Source organism: Balaenoptera acutorostrata, chromosome 6 (genome assembly GCF_949987535.1).
Source record: "Balaenoptera acutorostrata chromosome 6, mBalAcu1.1, whole genome shotgun sequence".
NCBI lineage: Eukaryota > Metazoa > Chordata > Mammalia > Artiodactyla > Balaenopteridae > Balaenoptera > Balaenoptera acutorostrata.
The window spans coordinates 10529605-10549918 of NC_080069.1; the positions used below are offsets into that span (position 1 = coordinate 10529605).

The following is a 20314-nucleotide window of genomic DNA, read 5'->3' on the forward strand; positions in this document are numbered from 1 at the left end:
AACAAAAATAATTAATAAAACATAAAGAGCCAGCCTTTGAGACTCATGTAATTACAGTTTCTAATTCGAGAGGCAGTTAAGAAATAGATAACCATTTATTTTAAAATACCCAACAACTATGTAATGGCTGTAAATGATTTGGACTGTAAATAGAACACTGCATTCATGAAGAACAGCACACCAAGCACCTGTAAATACAGAATTCTTAAAAAATAAATCAAACTTCTGGAAATCATCAATTAACAGTTATAAAACTTGAGCTTTTTAAAATGGAAACTGAAAGGAGCAGTACTTGAGGTTCGCTTCTTTTCTGGTCTTAATTCCTTGCTTGATTAATATTTAGCCATAAAGGAGTAGAGACCAGCAAATTGTGTTTCAGTATTGCTTTCCCTATCCCCATATGTTGAGCTCCTTATTTACACTCACACTAAATTTTGGTGCCTTCCAGCACGTTGGTGGCAGGCACCTTTCTGGAACACTAGGCAATAATTTAGTCAGTGCATTCAGATCTCTGACTTCCAACTGATACTTGGTTGAAAAGTCTATTTTCCTCTTGCTGCATAGATATTTTGAAATGTCTATATAATGAAGCTGTTTCATATCCAGGCTTAGAAGGTCACTACTATGTAATACCTTCATTGATCTACCTACTCTGTTTAGAACTTTTCAGAGCTAACTGTACCCCCAAACGCGTGGATACAAGGCCAGGGAATGCAAAGAATCAAGTACAGCTGTTCCCACTGTAGGATAATAAAGTAATGATCTCTTCTCCCCCAATTTGCAGGAAGGGTGTAAGGAAAACCCATTCTATCTGTGCCTGGGAGAATTGTGGCTACCTTCAATCTTTTAGAAAAAATTTCAACTTATAATTTGCTAGTGTGAAAGATTTACTGACATCATTTAAACATCGGCAGTGAGACCAAATGATGATACGTTGCTTTATACCTTAGTGCTTTCCATAGTTCACTGTTACCTACAGTTGTGATGGATGAGAATTTTCCTCTCTCATCTTTCCTAGCAAAGAGGCAAATTAAGAAGCATCTGCAGATTTTATCAGAGGACGAAAAATTTGGTGAGATAGCCTGATTCTTCTGTACTAGGACTGGAATAAAGCTGCCAAGGATTACATTTAATTTGGAGTCTTTTCAAAGCTGGTTCCATAAGTGAGAAGGGGGCTCCCACATGACCTCTGAACCCCTGAGAATCCATGAGATGGAAAAGTAGAGGCAAGAAGGCATTTACGTTGTTCTCAAATGAGAAATAATCAAACCTCCACACCTATTTTGGATGTGAAGCACCATTATTAATTTTAATGGCAAAATGAAACTGCTATTTAGTTTAAATGTAATGTTTAAAATAGTATTGCATTTCCTATAGCCTGATTACACATATCTATAATTGTAACATATCATGTTTCTGAGAGCTTTAACTACTTCTCTTTTTTATGCAATCATTTTAAAGATTGTGGCTACATTTAATTTAGGTTTACTGACAACTGAATCTAAATTCAAGAGGCGACAACAGCGTTAATTCCAAAGGAGTATTTTTATACATGGAGGTGGAGGTATGCGAGGGTATTTCAATATAATGCCCCGTCATCACAATGTTTCCTTATTAATTTGTGTGCCACACTGAACAGCAACATCTCTCAAAGGTTGTCAACTGGAGGAAAAAAAGTGTTCAAATCTATTTTTCTTAAGTAAATTTGGTGATATAATAAAGGAAAATAAAAAATAAAAATAGCAGTGTAATATGTTAAATAGAGTCTAGAAGATGAGGTAGAAAACTATACTCAGGTACTAATGACAAAATACAGAACAAATCATTTAGTTTTATTACAAATTTCCAATTTATAACCAAAATATACAACCACTACATTTAAAATCAGTTTATACACTCACAGTTAAAGTGCTAAGTAAAAACATTTACAAAAACTGACATCAGTCTACTGTAAACAAAATAAATCTACAAGAGCAGAGTGCAAAGCACATCCAGCTAATGTGAAAGTACATTTCATGCTCTAATCAAGCGCACTTGTCCTATACAGAGCTCAACAGTAACTTCTCCACTCATCTGGAAAAGAATGAACGATTTTAAATACATAAAAAAGAAACATGAAGAACTAATGCCACAAAATACAAGTCTTTATTAGCATAAACAGTTTCTAACTAGATGTTTATATGATAAAGCAAGATTAAAATTTTAGAATCAATTTTAGGATCACCTCATCAACTTAATTCAGATTAGGGTTTGAAAACTAAATTGCTAAGTGCCAGCTGTTTAAGAATAATAGTTTTTGAAAATAATGAAAAAGGAATATCCTTTCTACCTTTATATCTCTTGAAAAAAAGAGAAGGTGGTGGTCATTGCTGATAACAGTAAAATGAGGAAAGACTTTTTTTTAAAACAAGAATGGACAGTGCCCATCTGTAAATTTAACATCAAGGAGCAGAGCTGGAAGACAGGCCTAGTTGAAGGTAGGGTAGACAGAGCCTGAAACACAGACAGCCTTAGAAGAGCATGGGTGAAGGATATCTAGGATGTTCCTGACACAGCCTTTGAACTGAAAAACATGAGATCAGCAAGGCCCCGACTTCATATGACGCATAAAAAAGAAATGACTAGCTCCTTTCTTCAAGGTCACTGAAAATATACAGCACTTTCAGTCATCACATGGGTTCAGGGAAAGAGGAGCAGATTCCCAAGTTAGGTCATTTAAATGATATCTCCTGTCTCAAAACAGTTCCACCAACACTAAATTATTTCCACTTTTAAAGCTTAATATTCTACTAACTGATAGTAATCTGTGCTAACAACAATGTATTTGTTTGTTTTTAAGAGAGGTGAAAGGGCTATAGTCACTAACACTTTATTCCAAACCAAGACCCCTAGATTAATACTGGAGTGCACTAGGTCAGCTCTTGTTGGCTATCTGTTACCCTTCTTATTCACAAAAATATTATTTATATGAGGAGATGTAGTATGACTTTGGAACAATGCAATCTGCAACCTTTTAGAACATAGCTCTACTTAAAATTGGGGATTTCCTGTGTAGGAGCTCCTTAATTTTATATGCTTTTTTATACTCATATATTTTAATTCTTACAACCTGAAACATATGCATAAAGAAAATCTTTAAATGGCACTTTAAGGCAAATTTGTTGACTACATAACATAATAGTATTATTTTAGAATGCCTATCAAGAAGATAAAATTCTATAGCTGGCAAAATTTGAGTCCATATTAGATATTGGGTGGGGAGGGGAGTTATTTTGCCTCTAAATGATATTTAGATGTATAACAATATTTCAGTAATGAAAGCTTAAAAACTACATACAGATTTAATGAAAGGCGTATGTAACTTATGTATTCCCAAAAGATATTTGCTTCAATTACTGAAGTCATTTTGATTAAACATCTTTGAAAACTGGGCAATTTAACAGCAAAACAAAGCAGAATTTTCTTGATAGACCTATGGTTATCTGTAGTTTGAGTCTCTTTCATAAAGCCTCTGGTAGGTTGATTAAAAGAGTTGAAATGGGAAGTCCTTACATCTGTTCTAAAGGATCTTTGTTTGGTTGTTTCTTGAATATATATTATGAAATTGTTAACATTTGATCAACAAAACCAGCAACTTCACACAGCTCAGAATAATACTATCCAACTATGACCATGTAATATGAATCCCCTTGGGCTGATTCTCAGAAAGAACAGTCCATCTATGGAAGACTTTTCTGCTGAGATGACTGTGATAACCTAATATATACAATACTGTACAACATTAAGAAAATAAGACAAAACAAAAAAAGTCTCAAAAAAAAACACCTCACATTAAATAAATGTGAGCTTCAGGTATCGTATATTACAGAAAGTGAAATAACTATTAACTATAATAAATTGTAGACATATATACTTACATAAATAATATCCCCAATTCACTAACAGATTAAAATACAGCGAAGTTGGTATTTTCCTAATTTAAAAAGTTTAAATTAGAAGAAACAGTTTCCATAGCTCTTTCAAATAAAAATAAGACAATTTAATAGCTTTTGAGTGTCAAATGAACTTTTCTTTTTGGGACTGGGAGTAAGGGATTGTGGTGTTGCTATCTTTATCATGCCAAAGTAAATTTCTAAACTGCAGTCACTCCTTCCCACATGCAATACATTTAAACTGCAATGAAAAAATAAAACTCTCGAAAACAGAATTTGGCATTTCTCAAAATAAAAGCAGAAAAGTTGTTTTAAGTTGGTATTAAAGATCTGTGAAATGGGATAATTTTAGAGAGATTAACTTTTTAAAAAGATGAATGATAAAGAATTCAGATTTACTATGATAATTCACAAGCTAAGGTAAAAATAGCACCTGATGACAAGAATTTCCAGACTAATATTTTCAAATCAGAGTCCTTTTCATGATTAAAAAAATAATTTTAAGTTCACATATAAAGAAAACACAATATTTTCAAGTACATAAACACCTCAGCTCAGTGTAAAGAACTACTGTGTTGATCTTGTCTCAGATATATAGAATTATTTCATATTAAATCTTTCAGCCAACAAGAGTAGTTCAAAGAAAAATTATCTGAGGCAGGACTAAGGGAGGGAGACAGGGAAGACATAAACTTCCTTTTCAAGACTGGGGGAGGGGATAAGTAGGTAGAGAAATAGAAAAATAGTGGATGTTTAAATATAAATTAAATCACCCTAGGATTATCTGTTTTATCTTATAGAATATCCCATTATCAAAACCCAGAAAATACTCAATGAAATGTTTAGACCTCAGACTCAAGCTTAACAAATGTAATATCAAAACATGCAGAGACAGAGAACTGAAAATAAAGTTGTTTTTAACAGGCAGTTAAAATAACATTGTAATACAGGCATGTCTGAATGAGAGAAGCTGGGCATCTAATTTAATTTCTGGAAGTCAGGAGAGTTGTCTGATCCAGTGAACTGACCAAAGACAAGGAATCAAGTACAGCCAAAGAAATCACACCAGAAACCAGTACACCTTCCTATATCAACTTTCCATTATTCTTCTCTACCCATCAGACACCAAACCCAATACCTAGACTGTAAATCTATAGACCAAGGGTTCAAGAGATTGATATGAGCTAATGAAGACAATTAGAAGAAAGACAATGATCTTTAAAAGTAACAGGAACCTTCTTTGGCCTGGTTCTCAGAGAATGTAATTAAATCTACAAGAGAACTCTGCTGAGAGATGGAACTAATGGTATCTCCACATTTTATTACAGAAGGAGGCTTTAGAGAAACATCTTCTGCAGAGCCAGAAAAAAATAAAAAATAACACATCACACTTATCTCTAACAGTATTTTAAAGCAGGACATTCACTTGCCCATGGCAATCTTGCAACTATATTTATGCAATGAAATCTAAGAATACAGCTTAAGAATAATTATTGAACAGAAAAATTTCAATCCATTCCTCTTAAATTCCTTTTACATTTTATAATCATTTTAATGTCAGTAAAACCTAATAGCTTTTTAATTAGCTATATGGGCCAGTGCTATCACTGCTTTGTTTACTAATTTTACCTTGAATACATTTTGTTAAAAGTTTAGCCTAAATAGCTACATTCATATTTAAGAGAACAAAGATCACAGAATTTTACATGTTATTTTTTTCCGAACTCAATTTTAAGGTGCTTATGCTGGTTCTTTAGGAGACTTTTCCCTTGGGAGAAAAAAAGGTCATGTCAATTATTTGTAACCTTTCTTTTACTTTTATTATCTGTAATAGAACTTTCCTCCTTTAAAATTACTTAAAAGCAGGAATTCCCTGGCGGTCCAGTGGTTAGAACTTGGCGCTTTCACTGCCATGGCCCGGGTTCAATCCCTGATCGGGGAACTAAGATCCCACAAGCCGCGCAGTGTGGCCGAAAAACATAAAATAAAATAAAATTACTTAAAATCACGAATGGGAAACAAAATTCGCAACATATCTGAATCCTGTTAATTTGAGTATAACTTGCATTAACAGTACAGGCTGATCTCGTAAATATAGTTCATGGGAAGAATAACAAGAATAAAAGTAAGCGTAGATAATGATTATGAAATAGTCAAGGGATAACCAAATCAGAGACAGGTGGAATTTGAGACACTTCCTGATCTAATCCCCTTGTTCCTTTCATTTACAGATGAGAAAACTGAGGTCCCAAGAGGTAAAATTCCAAAGTTACACAGCTCATTGAAAACAGAGGCAACACTAGAAATCAGGTCTTCTGACACAAAGTTTTGTGGTATTTAAAAATAACATAATGCATTTTTACTAAGCATTAAAAAAATCTGCCAATTTAGAAAAAAGAAATTATTAAGCTCCAAAGTTTTTTCTTTTATGTCAGTAAGCATGTCAACACAGGTAAAGAAATACTTGCAAGTTAGCAATACAAACAAGCTGACTTATATAACAAAAACCCCAGGGCAATAATAATAATAATAACAATAATAATAATGATAATGTAGTTCACCCTACTTCAGGAAATATGATAAAATAACAAGCTTGAAAATATCACTGTCTTATAAATACCAATGTTACTAGTGAATGGTAATTACCAAAATAATGGAACACAATTTTCAAAACCCAAATTACTACAAGGTAAAAAACTTGTTTCTCTTGATCGGGAAAAACTGGTGACAGTGGTCAATAACATGAGAAAAAAATTATGAACAATGCTATCATACCAATGAAAATGTCCAAGAAAGGACATAATAGATTTTCTGAGAAAAGTGATTATTAAAAAAAAATACCGTGAAGGAAACCAACCTTCAATACATTTAAATAGACTGAACGACTCTCACTTATAGGAATAATGTTGTACTGGTATGGGATTTGACTAAACTATAAGTGAAAATTTACCTTCTTTTATCTTTATGGCAACAAAATTTTTACTTTCTAATTAGAGATCACAGAATAAGAAAGATGCTTAATAACTTATTATATTAAATCTTTATGAATCAACCAAATAGGAATGTCTCCAAAGATGGCTGGTTTTGGATAGACCTTAACATTTTCTTTCTCAGAATACTTTGGATCCTGAGAGAAAATTATAATCCTATATCAATTTGGCTATTAAAGAAATATAGAATTTACATTAGAAAAAAACCCAGGAGACTAATTATAGTCAGATGGAAGGTAAAGGTTGCTTAGTCTTCCTCCTCCTTTCTCAAAACTCATATAATTGGAACAAAAAAGAAGGGAAGAGAATTAAAATATTAAGAGATGTCAACATAATTTTTTCATATAAAATAGATAAAAATGATATAAGAATAATGTATAAAATCATACAGCTACCAAGAAACATAGCTGAATTAAATATAAACACTTTTTCTTATTTTAATCAGTTGTAAAAAAGGCATAAAAGAAGTTTAAAAGAATCATGAGTTCCTTTGTAAATCTAGGTTCTATAAAAATGCTCTTTTGTGTGCTTATGTGTGGAAAAGAATGGAAAAATCCTTACTTTATGCAGGTTTAAAAATTATATATGCAAATATACAAACAAGATAATATTATCACTTAAAATGTAAAGTTTTGCTACGATGAAAACCAACAAGTTACAGTAATCACATTTTAAAAATTGTTCTTAATTGGAAAGAACTGGGCACATGAAAGTCCTCAAAGAAAGAAAAATAAGGCTTACACTTCTCTTTATATTTTTCTTATAAATTTCATTGAAACCAAGCTAATGTAGTTATATCATTCTGTATCAAAGAAAACATATAATGGAGATCCCCAAATTTCTGATGAAAGTGACCTACAAATTCAGCTATATAAAATTTGAAAGCATATTCTGGTATAACATATAATAAAGAACCAATACAATCTAAGGGCATAGCCACTCTTGAAAAAGAACCTCATTTTTAAAGGATTAATTGGATTGCTGATTTAAAGGTTATACCAAATGAATACTGGTCTAATTGCCTATTCTGTTGTTACTGCTAAATACCACTGAAGACCATTATCCTTGCTTTCTGTAACCCCAAAATTCTAACAAAAACAAATACTATCAGCAGGGGAACTTACAGGTTAAAGAGCACTATAATTCCTGTTATCTCATTTGATCCTCACAATGTCCAGTGAGGTAAGTTTCGGGGCCCCAAATTACCTTATCCTTATTTTACATCAAAGAAATTGAGACCAAGAGAAATTAAATGAGCTGTCTAGTTTACATCATAATTATGGGTCTTTTGATTCCAAGTATGATAATATGTAAATATACCTTTGGCATGTCAAAAGCAATATAAATATCATCATAGCGAAACTTTGGTATATTAATGTTTTCTAAGCTCAAGCCAATGATCCACTATTTTATCAAAAAATTTTAAGTAGTTCCTTTTATTTCATGGGGATATAGCCTAAACCAATACAGTTACAACTTCAGTTATTGCCAACTATTATCACAAAGAAACTAATGAGGTAGGTTAAAATGTAGTAAATTTTTCTAATTTGAAGAGATTCTTAGAATTTTCATAAATCTGCTCTAAGAAACAGCTTTTAGAAAATCATCATTAATCAAGGTTTACTTGAATATTCATTTACCCAACTACTACACAAAGATCTAACTTCACATAAAACCAACAAGAACCTAAATACTTACTTCTAAGAATTGCTTATCACCTTTTAAAATTAATATAAAGTGTTGGTACAAGTTTGTATATATATTTCTTTAATTAAAATAGTAATATGGACTGTTACTCTAGGAGAAGTACACTTTATTTGGTGCAATTCACATATTACTAATTGCCGCATATTATTCTGGTAAAGCAGAGACTTCATTTCACTTAGTTTAAATTTAGACTCTTCAAATTTCTTTGAAGTGAGACTTCACTGCTAGAGTGAAAGTGAGTTGCATAACATGAGTTATTCATTCATTTAAATATTTATTGAAAACCTACTATGTACTATGCCCTTTGCTAGTTGTTGAGTTATTAATCAATTGTTCTTTGAAACTAGCTACTGTTTCGAGCTTAATATTGTCTTGAATTGTTTGCTTTAATCACTGAAAAAATTCAATACAATATTGCTGAAATCAGAGTACTTCTCAAAAACCTTTCAGTTATATATTAACATTTTAGAGAGAACTATTATTTTCTCAGTTGTCAACTGAACAAATAAAATACTAAACATTATCATATGCCAATCACAACACAAATTAAACATATGGTAAGAAAGCTGTCCAGACTTGCTCATGTTGGTTTAAGCTAGTTGAGACTTGAAATTGTTTTGCTATAGTTCTTCAACTGTTTCTTTAAAGAAAAAAATCTTAATTTGGAGCACTAGTTTGATAAATAACACAACCCAAATGAAATATGGTTATTTAAAACAATAGATTAACAATATTAAGTAAATTTTGTGGAGCGAAACTAAGATACTGAAAGTAACTGAAAGGCCAATATAGCCTTTACAAATACATCAACAGTTTAGTAGAGAAGATACAAATGAATATATAAAAATCAGGAAGCACAAAGTTAAGATTTTCATAATGATGTTCACTTAACTGTCTATACTTGGCCCACAAAGAAATCAATTAACATTTTGGCAATTGATAATATAATGTAGATGGCGATGGATGACAACATCTTTGAGCTGAAACTGGTACCTTCTATATTAACTTCTTATTTTTCTGTCTGAATGTTTGTTTTGGTCTCTCATGCTGTTCTCAGGGGAAATCCTCAGACAAAAGCCTCAAGAATTACTGATTTATTTATAAATGAGTTTTTATAAGTTTGGCTTTCAGAGTAAAGGTTTACTAACTGTCAGATGTGAGGGAATTCAGACTCGACTTGTCTTGAGTATTAATTCCAGTTTCAAGGGAAAAGACAATGAAGATGGAGGAAAAAGTAAAGCATTTGAGCCAAATGTTCAACTATATCTTAAGAAGAATTAATAATAAATATTAAGAAATACATACTTTGAAAGAAAAAACATGATACACAAATTATTATTATCAGAAAACTGACTTCTGTGCCTGATGAAAGCTTCTGTCAACACCTAATTTCTTGGTACTTTTTGTTTTAAAGGAGAGGAAAAAGTACACATGAATTAAACACGTGTCAAGGAATGTACTATAGTAGCCCTCAAACAAATCTCTTAAATCCTCAATAATCTTAATCCCTTATAGTTCATAACACTTTAACATTTTCAAAGAGCTTTCATATGATTTTCCATCTGATACCTATTTGACAACTTTGTGAGGTAGGTATTTATCTTCTGTCTTCATTTACAAACAAGGGAACTGAGGCTCAGAGAATTTGACCTGTTAAAGGTCAAAAATTAGCATATGGCAAAGCCAGGCCTCTTTAGAGTCTAGAATATTTTTTGAAGTGTGATTCTTGGATACTAGCATAACAATCACCTGTAGTATTTTGTTTTACAACTACAGATTTTAAAGGCCTACCATCACCTTTGACTTAATGAGTAAGAATCCTTAGAAGTGGGGTCCAGAATTCCAGTTGTATATCAGGTAATGATATAAAAGCATAACACTGAATCCAGCTAGATTTTCACGTGATACAACATGATGCCATCACATCATCATCAGGGGCAAGTCAGCTTAAAACACCTTGCACCCAGGTTGCAGATTTAGAACCTGGAAAGCTTTTTAAAAAACTACCAGTTCTCATCTGAATGAGAGGAAGGTGTCGGGTATCAGAGGTTCCCCAAGTGATTCTTATCTGTAGTCAGGGTTGAGGATCCCTTGTTTAAATATACTTTTCTATAAAACACATCCAGCATTTTCCAGAATTTTTCTTTCCTTTCCGATCAATTTCATGCCTAATAAAGTTCACAGTCTTTATTATAAATTATTTAAATTTTACAAGACAAAATGTCAAACATTTTTGAGTTGATATTTTTAAGATTAAAAGATACTTCACAGCAGGACTAATCATGCTCCATTTAGCTACAATGATTTTCAAATACCCCGAATTAATCACCTCTTTGGACTTAGGTTATATATATTTCAGATATAAACAAGAATGATTCAGAATCTGAAAATAAGGGTGTGGGGCAAAAGCTGTAGCCTATTGGCTACTGGGCAATGCAAGTGCAGACAATCAACTCACTGATAGGAGGGGCCTGGATACCAAGATCTGGTGGCTTTGGTAAGATCACATCTCACTGTAGAAAAATACAACAAATACAGGGGAAACATTTTGCCATTTTGTAATTATGGTTACCACAAAAACCTTATAATGTGTGATGCTTATTCTATTACATGCTTTCACAGAACATATCTGAACATGAAGTTCTCTATGAATCAATACTACTACATGGGAAAACATGGCTACAAAGTAAAAATTTTCCATCATGCATATGGATAAGTTATAAAAACACAGCCAGTAAAAGTAATATTTACAAAAGTAATAAAAACAGTACAATTACTGGGAAAAATGCCCATCTCCGCTTTTACTCCGTCGCTAATCCTGCTCCTGTATTTCTCTGAATAAAGATTATTTTGATAGAATTTCAAAAGAGCCTTCAATAGACTAATCAGATTCTTCTGTTGATTTTATATTCTATTAGCTAAAATACCCTTGCTGATTTATTAAATTCTCCTACAGTTTAAAAACACAGTTCTTTTTCACTTAGTGGAAAGGAAACTACAAAGTTCTACTATTCATCTGAGAAATAAACCTTGCATAGAAAATTTCTTTAATTCTGAAACTTTGTTTTATTAACAGAACTACCAGAATGTTATCTCACAACTAGTTGATATTATATGAAAGTTCACTATAAAGCAGTCACCACACATTTAGGATTTTTCTAAATATAAAACAAGCGGGTTTATAAAAATGCTTACCAGACAAATAATTACTTCTTCATAACCCAGAAATAAGAATTATTTATGCGATGATATAATTCTTAGCATTGTGGATGCCTTGATGTTCCAAGTTTGTTGCAGTATAAAAAGCGAAAATTTACTTTTCAATGGACACAATCTGCACCTGACTGAAAGCATCCTAACAGTGAGTCATGGCAATCAGTCATGCAAAGGCAAAGAAGAAAACCTGCTTTTCAAACAACCCAAGTCTTCCATCTCAGGACACTTTAAGCACTGGTTCCATCTTCTTCAATAACCCGATTCATGCTGGTACCATGTGTGATGTGAGTCATAGGATTATTACTGAGGTCTCTGACGCTGCTATGTCGTGACTGCTCATTGAGCCGATGGGAACTACTGTGCCTGGAGTGATCCGTGAGTCGTGACATGCTGCCATGAGGTAGTCTCTCCTCCATTCCTCTGTAACTGCAGGGAGTGTACCTAATATAGGAGAGTTTATTTTGAAGTAGGTCACAGAACACACTAGAAAATAACACTAAACATTTTCATGAAAATACCTCATCAAGTGAAATAATTAGGAAACTAACAAGTGAAAAAGTAACAACCAACTTTTGATGATTTACACTCTTGAATTAGTCAAGTGGCCAAACAGAAGGGAGAGAAAATCTACTAATTAGGCTCAGAATTAAGGTACGCTTTGCAAAAGGACAGAAGCTGAAGTTAAGCAGAGCTGACTGATCTGGAGCTGTGCTAAGTAAGGATACTTTTCTCATTCAAATAAGTTTTGGGTTATGAGGTGGGTTCCAGGAGAGGAAGAACAGCAATAGAAGAAATATGGCATTGTCCCAGGGAGTTTAGAAGAATGGTTCTAATCAGTAGGACAGCAAACTCCAATTTTACTAAAAGAGTAGCATTGGAAAAGCAAGCAAATGAAATTAGAGGAGAAATTACCGTGACCTTAAAAAAAAAAAAAAAGGTGAGGGAATTGGCAAGCAATGATGACAGCTAAGTGCCGACAGCTTCTTTCCAGAGAGCCCAGCTAACAGCTGAATTAACTACCTGTAAATGGTCTTAATTACTTTTCATTAGGGCTTCAGGCTGTGAGAATGCTATTTTGTAAAAGCTACATCAACTTAAATACACAAGTAACAGACGCCTAACACTTTGTAACCCATATTCCTGCAAAAGCAAATTCTCTCCTTATCCCTAGCCCAAGACACAGCTTTTGAGTATGTCAACTGGGCTACATTGCTTATTGCAGGCTGTCTTCTCTGTCATTCTACTTACCTTGAAAGGCAGCAGTGGGAGCTGTTAAATTTTCTTTTGTTGCAATTCTGACTCACTGAGCCCCCATCAGAGGTAAGAAAACTAACATTCAAACATACTATACACTTTTTGTAAAGAATATTTAATTTAGAATAACAAAGATCAAAGAAAACAACTGAAAATAATTTATAATTTTAATACATTAAATTTTAAGTAGTATTTCTAAAAATAAAAAGGTAGCAGGCCATTCCTTTTTCAAATAGTCATCAAAACTAATCACAAGCAGCTGAAGACCTACTGGCTGTCAAAAGCATTAATTTATCATTTCCCTCATTTAATGATTATAACAAATTTCATGGCTCAATATGAATCATTTGTAAAATTTAAAGATTTTAAAGATTATTCATATACTACTGAGGTGATCTAGTATTATAGCAGTGCTTGTCAAATAATGTTTTCATTAGATCACAGAGTTTAAAAATTAAGTCCTTTAAAATTATGAAAGAAAGCATGTCTTTTTTTCCAGTTTGCATAAAGCAAAAAAGAACATTTAAGAATAAAAAGCTACATTTAAAATATTTTTTAAATTCCTCATGTTAACAGAATGGATAAAAGAGCATTTAATTCTTATTTATTAAAAGAATTCACATTCAGAACACAAAGGTTTTAACTTTGGTTTGCAAGTTTTGGTAAAATAATTACAATGTTTGCAAATGAAAATATTTCATAATAAGCCTGTTATTCTAGTTAATTATTTTACATAATAATCATTGCCCTAAACTGAGTGAAAGATTTCTCCAAATATGATTTGCCAGCCAATTTGGAGAACTTTCACCTCTCAATGACTTCATAAGTATCTATTTCAAACAAATATGGCAAATGAAAAAGAGCAAAATATGATGCAGTGTTCTAGGAATGATATCAAGGTAATTAAAAATATGAATTGAGTATTTTCTAAAATGAAATCTGTCTTTGAGTTTAATTTAATGAATAAGACTAAAAGAATACTTTTTTTTCATAGAAAAAATTGAGTTCTTATGTCTAATTATTTAAGTGAAATATATGGCTATCCACAAAATTCCAGAATATGAACCACCTGCCCATGGATAATTAGGACTCAACTACATAATAAAATGTCACCTACTTACCAAACTAACCACTCTTTTTCAAACCTCCCCCTACCTACTCATCCACTTCCTTTTTTATATCCTCTCATCTAACTACCAATTACTTATTCTTTGAAGTTGACATACATGTGAAGGTATATTTACCCAAGTCTATTTTATTTTACGTAGCACTGAGATCAGTAATTATCCATCAAGGAGTCTGGACTAGAGTGAGTACTGAGAAGCAGGAATGTGTGTATACGTGTGCTCTCATAGCCAAGATACCACGAAATGATGAGAAAACCATGGCCAAAATATAGTGTTCACGTGTAAACTTAAAAACTGATGCCGAAAGAAATCGCCATGAGATGGCATGCCCACATTATTTCTAAAGTTGTTTGATAGATTTATTTGTCTCCTAATATGCACCGGGCTAGATACTGTGGGGGAATATACAAATGTCTGTCACCAAGTTCACATCCTCCAGAAACTGCAAACTTAGCCAAGGAAAAACAACTGTATTGAAAATAGGTCACACTGAAAGAATGATTAAAAAGCAATTAAGTAACTGCCATGGATATGGGAATCAAGCAGGCCTTAAAGGATGAGTATGATTTTAATTAATCAGAGATAAGAAAGGCCATTACAGGAGGTCATAGTCTATCCCCTAGTTTCCATGACACTATACTTTCATAGATTCCTTCATGTCTATAAGCACTTTCTCTGAATCACATGCTAGGTTATTCTTATTGTATTATTATTATTTTTTTTAAAGGCACTTTATTTTTTTTTTAATTTAAAAAATTTTTGGCTGCATTTGGTCTTCGCTGCTATGCGCAGGCTTTCTCTAGTTGTGGTGAGCGGGGGCTACTCTTCGTTGCAGTGTGCAGGCTTCTCATTGCAGTGGCTTCTCTTGTGGAGCACAGGCTCTAGGCACATGGGCTTCAGGAGTTGCGGCACGCAAGCTCAGAAGTTGTGGCTCGCAGGCTCTAGAGCGCAGGCTCAGTAGTTGTGGTGCATGGGCTTAGTTGCTCTGCGGCATGTGGGATCTTTCAGGATCAGGGATCGAACCCGTGTCCCCTGCATTGGCAGGCGGATTCTTAACCAGTGTGCCACCAGGGAAGTCCCTCTTATTGTATTATTATCATTACTGTATTTACCAAGGTCTTGTTCTTGGTCTGTTCTTTTTTTTAATTAAGATTCAAGGAATTCTATCTCACAATTTTAATTACCAACTACCTTATATTAAAGATTATAAACTTTCTTATCTAAACTCCCATTCCATTCAGATTACTGATGCTGAAATCCCCCTATATTTAATTGCCTTCAGAAATTCTCTACTCAATATGAACTTATCTTGTATTACCATTCATCACCCTACTTATCTCCTCTGAGATGTTTTCATGGGCCAATCTGATCTTCCCCTTTTCTGAAGTTCTATAACATTGATCATCTCTAATACTCACTGTTTTAATTATATGCTGTCTTGCACTGTTTTTTAGTGGTTCTTATGTATATGTCCTATCTTTCTCATAAGGTTATATTCTCCTAGAGCGCAGAAATTATACTTTAGCTTTCTTCTATATATCTCTTTATACACAGAATGCCACATGCATAAAAGCTGTATTCTAACTGTTCATTCCTTATTGAAAAGGATGAGGCTAATAATGTCAAACATCACATAATGCTGAGAGTCAGCTCATGGAGGGTGGTGTTGACAAAACATACTCTGAAAGATTCTCTGATTTCCTCCCTCTTTATGAGTGTCTTAAGTTAAGACCTCTAAATTACTCTAGAAACTTCCCAACTGGGCTTACTTACAATCTCCTCTCCTATGCTGTTGTCAAAGTGATCTTCCTAAAATACAAATCTGATTTTATCACCCCAATGCTCAAAGTCTTCTAGTTTCTCATTGCTGTAAGGGAAAAAACCCCAAACTTCCCAGCATGTTTCATCTCCTACAGTTGCCCTGGTACTTAACTGCCCAAGTTTGTCCTCCTTCCCTCCTCATATGCTGTTTCCTTGTCTGAAATTTCCAACTGCCTCCTCTGAATCCTATTCAAATTAAAGTGCTATCCTGTTTGTGAACAAGACTTTCCATGGTGACTTAAATGGTTTTCTTCTCTGGAATCCCAAAGCACCTTGTACATGATTTTATCATACCCATTAAAGTATATTATAACTGACTGTTTACTCTTCTGTCTTCCATCTCTGTGTCCCTAGCACTTAGAAGAATGCTTTTTATTTAGGAGTGCTGAATGGAAGGAAAAGGCAGGAAAGAGAAGATCTTTGAATGTGATTAAAAAACAGGTCATTGGTGATGTTAGAAGTGGGCAAGAAGGTGAAAAAGACTAGAAATACAAGGAATGAAGGATGCAATTGGCAGAATGGAAATATTCAGAATATTCATTTCAAAAATCTGGCAAGGAAAAGAAAAAGAAATGGATAAAGATAGAAAATATATGATAGTCAAAGAAAGGCTGCTCCTTTTTAAAACATAGGGTAGCTGACCAAGTTAGAAGGTGAAAGAAAGCAAGTTGAGAGGACAAACCAGAAGGACTAAAAAGACAGTAAGTATAGGAATCATATCCTATACTAGGAGGACAGGGAACACTGAGAGAAAGGCTGGAATGAGACTGGAAGGATACAGGACAGCTGTAGAGAGACGTTTCAAAGTGAACAAAGAATTTCAGGCATTATAATTTTCATTCTTTCAGTTTCCCAAACTAGAAATCTTAAAAAAAAAATCTTTGGCACATTCCTTCTGCCCAATTGCTTTTAGTCCATCTCCAATTCCTATCACTTCATTTCTTCTTTTTAAATATCCTTCAGATCAGCTCTTCCTCTCTTGCCACTGCCACTGTTCTTCCATAAGCCTTCATCATCTCTCAGCTGAATTAATGCAATGCTCCTAAGAAGTTTCTAATTCTAGTGTCTCCACCATCAAATTTAACAGGAAAGCACATCCAGCCCACTCTCAAACATTCCCTGTGAAGCTTTTTCCCATCCCCTTCCCCACCAGAATTAATCACCCCCTCGTCCAAGCTACTAAACAGGGGTTGGCCAACTATGGTCTGCCAGTCAAATGAGGCCCCTTGCTATTTTTGTAAATAGTTTTACTGGAACACAGCCATTCCCATTTTGACTACATATTGTCCATGGCTGCTTTCATGTTACAACAGCAGAAATGGATAGTTGCCAACAAAGACCATATGACCCACAAAGACTAAAGTTATTTATTATGTGGTTCTTTATAGAAAAAGTTTGCCAACCTCTGGACTATACCATTATATTTGCATTTTACTTTAATTATTAACTTATAATAATTATAATAAAAGTTGATATCAGGCACTTACTGAGAAGGGCACTGTTCCAAACAATTAGGTACATTATCTCATTTATTTTTTACAACATTGCTAAAGGGGCAAATATTATTACTATTTCCATTTTACAGATGAGGAAACTGAGGCTTATCATTCCAGACTCCATGCTTTTAACCACAACACGAGTAATGACTACACTATCTTTCTTGAGCTTATTAAGAACAAAGATCATGCCTAAATCATCTTTGTATTCCCAGAGCCTAGCACAATGCCTGACATGGTAGGTATTCCATAACTGTCTGCCAAATTAATCTTACTAAAATAACCATTTTTACCCTGCCTTCTCCCTGATCAGTAATACCCGTCAATGACTCCATATTGCTTGCTGCATCAAGTCTAAACTCTAAACTCCTCTGACTGGCATTAAGTCTGACCATAATCTGGGACAACTGTACCTAGGAAAGTTCAAAAATGTTAATAATGATCAACTTCTTTTTCAGAATTGGCTACTCTTCCAATAGTAGTAGTCACATTGGCTACTCGCCATGTGACTCTAATTCAGCACACAAAATAAACTAAGCTACCAATAAAACTCACCTGCCATCACGGGATCTGTGGAGGCTGCCATGGTAGCTGCTCACTTTGCTGTGGACACTCCCTGCTTTGCTTCTCTGATCATCCACCATGGCCAGCTGAGTTGAAGAAGCATGTGTGGATGTTCCTTGAGTGGAAGTTCCTCTTGATTTTCTTATAATAGGAGTATTTGGATCCCTCAGGAGGGACTGAGCAAAATCAGGTTCCTGGAGTACCTGTCGGCTCTCATTCACTATCCTAGACAACAAAATACTAAGTTTAAGATACAGACTAACATCTCTACTTTTTTGACAAACTGATGTTATTCTTGAAATTAATTTCTTCCCAAATAATGTCTTTAGGACAGATATAAGGTAACATTGTTGACCGGAGAGAGAATATAACAAAAATATGTGTCAGTCTGTTCCCAAAAGTGGTATGATAGAAAGAGGTTCGTATTAGAATACGGAAATCAGGATTTTAGTTCCAACTCTGTCAATAAATATGTAATCTTAGGCAAGTCACTATCCCCTTTTCTTAATTTTCCTCATCTATAAAATGAAGATATACAATTTCATCATTTCTAAAAAGTCCCTTTCAGCTAAAGAAATTTATCATTCTCAAGGACACTGCAATATTACAAAGGTACTACTATAAAGTAGAAAAACTATTTTCTTGCATGGTTTATGGAAGTAGTAGAGGCCTCATCATGGCATAGACACATTTTTTAATTTGTAAGAGCAGTTGTTTTAAGGTAACAAGTTGACTTTATGACAGAGCATTTGTCTAGTGCTGGAATAAACATGAATGATCATAACTAGAACAAAACATATGAAAAATTAATTTAAGCAAGCATACAATTAAGTCCCAGACACATTAAAGGCTTAGGAAAAAAGAATTAAGGGGATGAATTATGTCCAGAGCAAAAGTTTTTAACTGCTATGAAAGGGTTAAAAGCAGACAGATGTTCATGATGATGAACAAAGTGGTAATTAATAAAAAAGCCAATTAAATAGTTACAAAGGTCAGTGTATCAGTTTGTGTAAATAATGACTATGAGAATCATACATAAAGTTAAAATTAGACAATTTCATTTAAAAAAAACCCTCCAACATGTAAAGATTGGATCATAAATTGTGAAAGTGCATATATTCTAAGTTTTCGAATTAGAAAAAGATCATTGTTGTTACTGCCGTTGTTGTTTTTAGTGCTGGGGTAGAAGGGCTGAAAGAAGACTAATATTTGTTGAGTACCTGCATTGTGACAGGTATTTTACATATACTCTCCTTTAATCTTTCTTAATAATGTTTTTATTATAGAGATTAAGTCCTAAAAAGATATTAGATATCCATTAAGAATAAATATTGTGATCCCCATTTTATAGATGAAGAAACTGAGGTTCTAAGGGATTAAAGGACTTTCCAAAAGTCATACAACAAAACAGCAGTTGGGGGTGGGAGGGAGGGAGATGCAAGAGGGAAGAGATATGGGGACATATGTATATGTATAACTGATTCACTTTGTTATAAAGCAGAAACTTTGACACACCACTGTAAAGCAATTATACTCTAATAAAGATGTTTAAAAAAAAAAAACAGCAGTTGGGGATCAAACCTAACTTTAAATGGCTTCCAAGACAATCATAAAGTAATGATAAAACATAATGTTTACGTATATGATAAAAACAAAATGTCAAAAACTAAATAGAAAAAAGAACAACTCAAAGATAGTTAAAACAACATTTGTTCTTGTGTTATCAATGGCCCTATTCATATATACATACATCCCAAGTCACTCTGGATTGCTGAATTTGTTTTCTAAACTTATTTTTAAAAATTGGTTCAAACTGACTTCTGGTCATTCCAAAAATTTAATCCACCTTCAAATGGTGAAGGTCTGTCCCCTCATTTTACAAATAAGAAAACAGAGGTCCAGAGAAATTAAGTGCTGTCACCCAGATAATTCCAAAAGATTTCTAAAAGTATTTCAATCAGTGTCAGAAATATTAGCATAAGCACAGTCTTAAATGTGGCCTCACTCAGAGGAAGAACACTAATTTGACTGGCATAATTTTAGAAGCCAGTCTTTTGACACACAGTATAACACAGGGGTTAAGAGCAGACTAGAGCCTAGAGTCAGACTGCTTGGGTGTGAATCTCAATTCTGCCATTCACTAGCTATTAAACCTTGGTTCTATGCCTCAGTTTCTTATCTGTAAAATGACGATCTCCCTCACAAGG

At 33.6% G+C, this 20314-nt stretch overlaps 1 protein-coding gene across 3 annotated transcripts in view; it reads right to left on the minus strand.

The window, feature by feature from the left end:
- Positions 1–1811: 1811 nt before the first annotated feature.
- The window catches only part of FZD3 (frizzled class receptor 3), a 106505-nt gene continuing 88002 nt past the window's right edge, over positions 1812–20314 (minus strand). For all 3 annotated transcript variants that reach the window (XM_057548953.1, XM_057548954.1, XM_057548955.1), the window contains 2 exons: positions 18099–18332; positions 1812–12286 (listed from right to left, as the gene is read on the minus strand). In XM_057548953.1, coding sequence (XP_057404936.1) covers positions 12073–12286; positions 18099–18332 — 448 coding nt within the window. In that variant the 3' untranslated portion in view covers positions 1812–12072. The remainder of the gene's footprint in view (positions 12287–18098; positions 18333–20314) is intronic.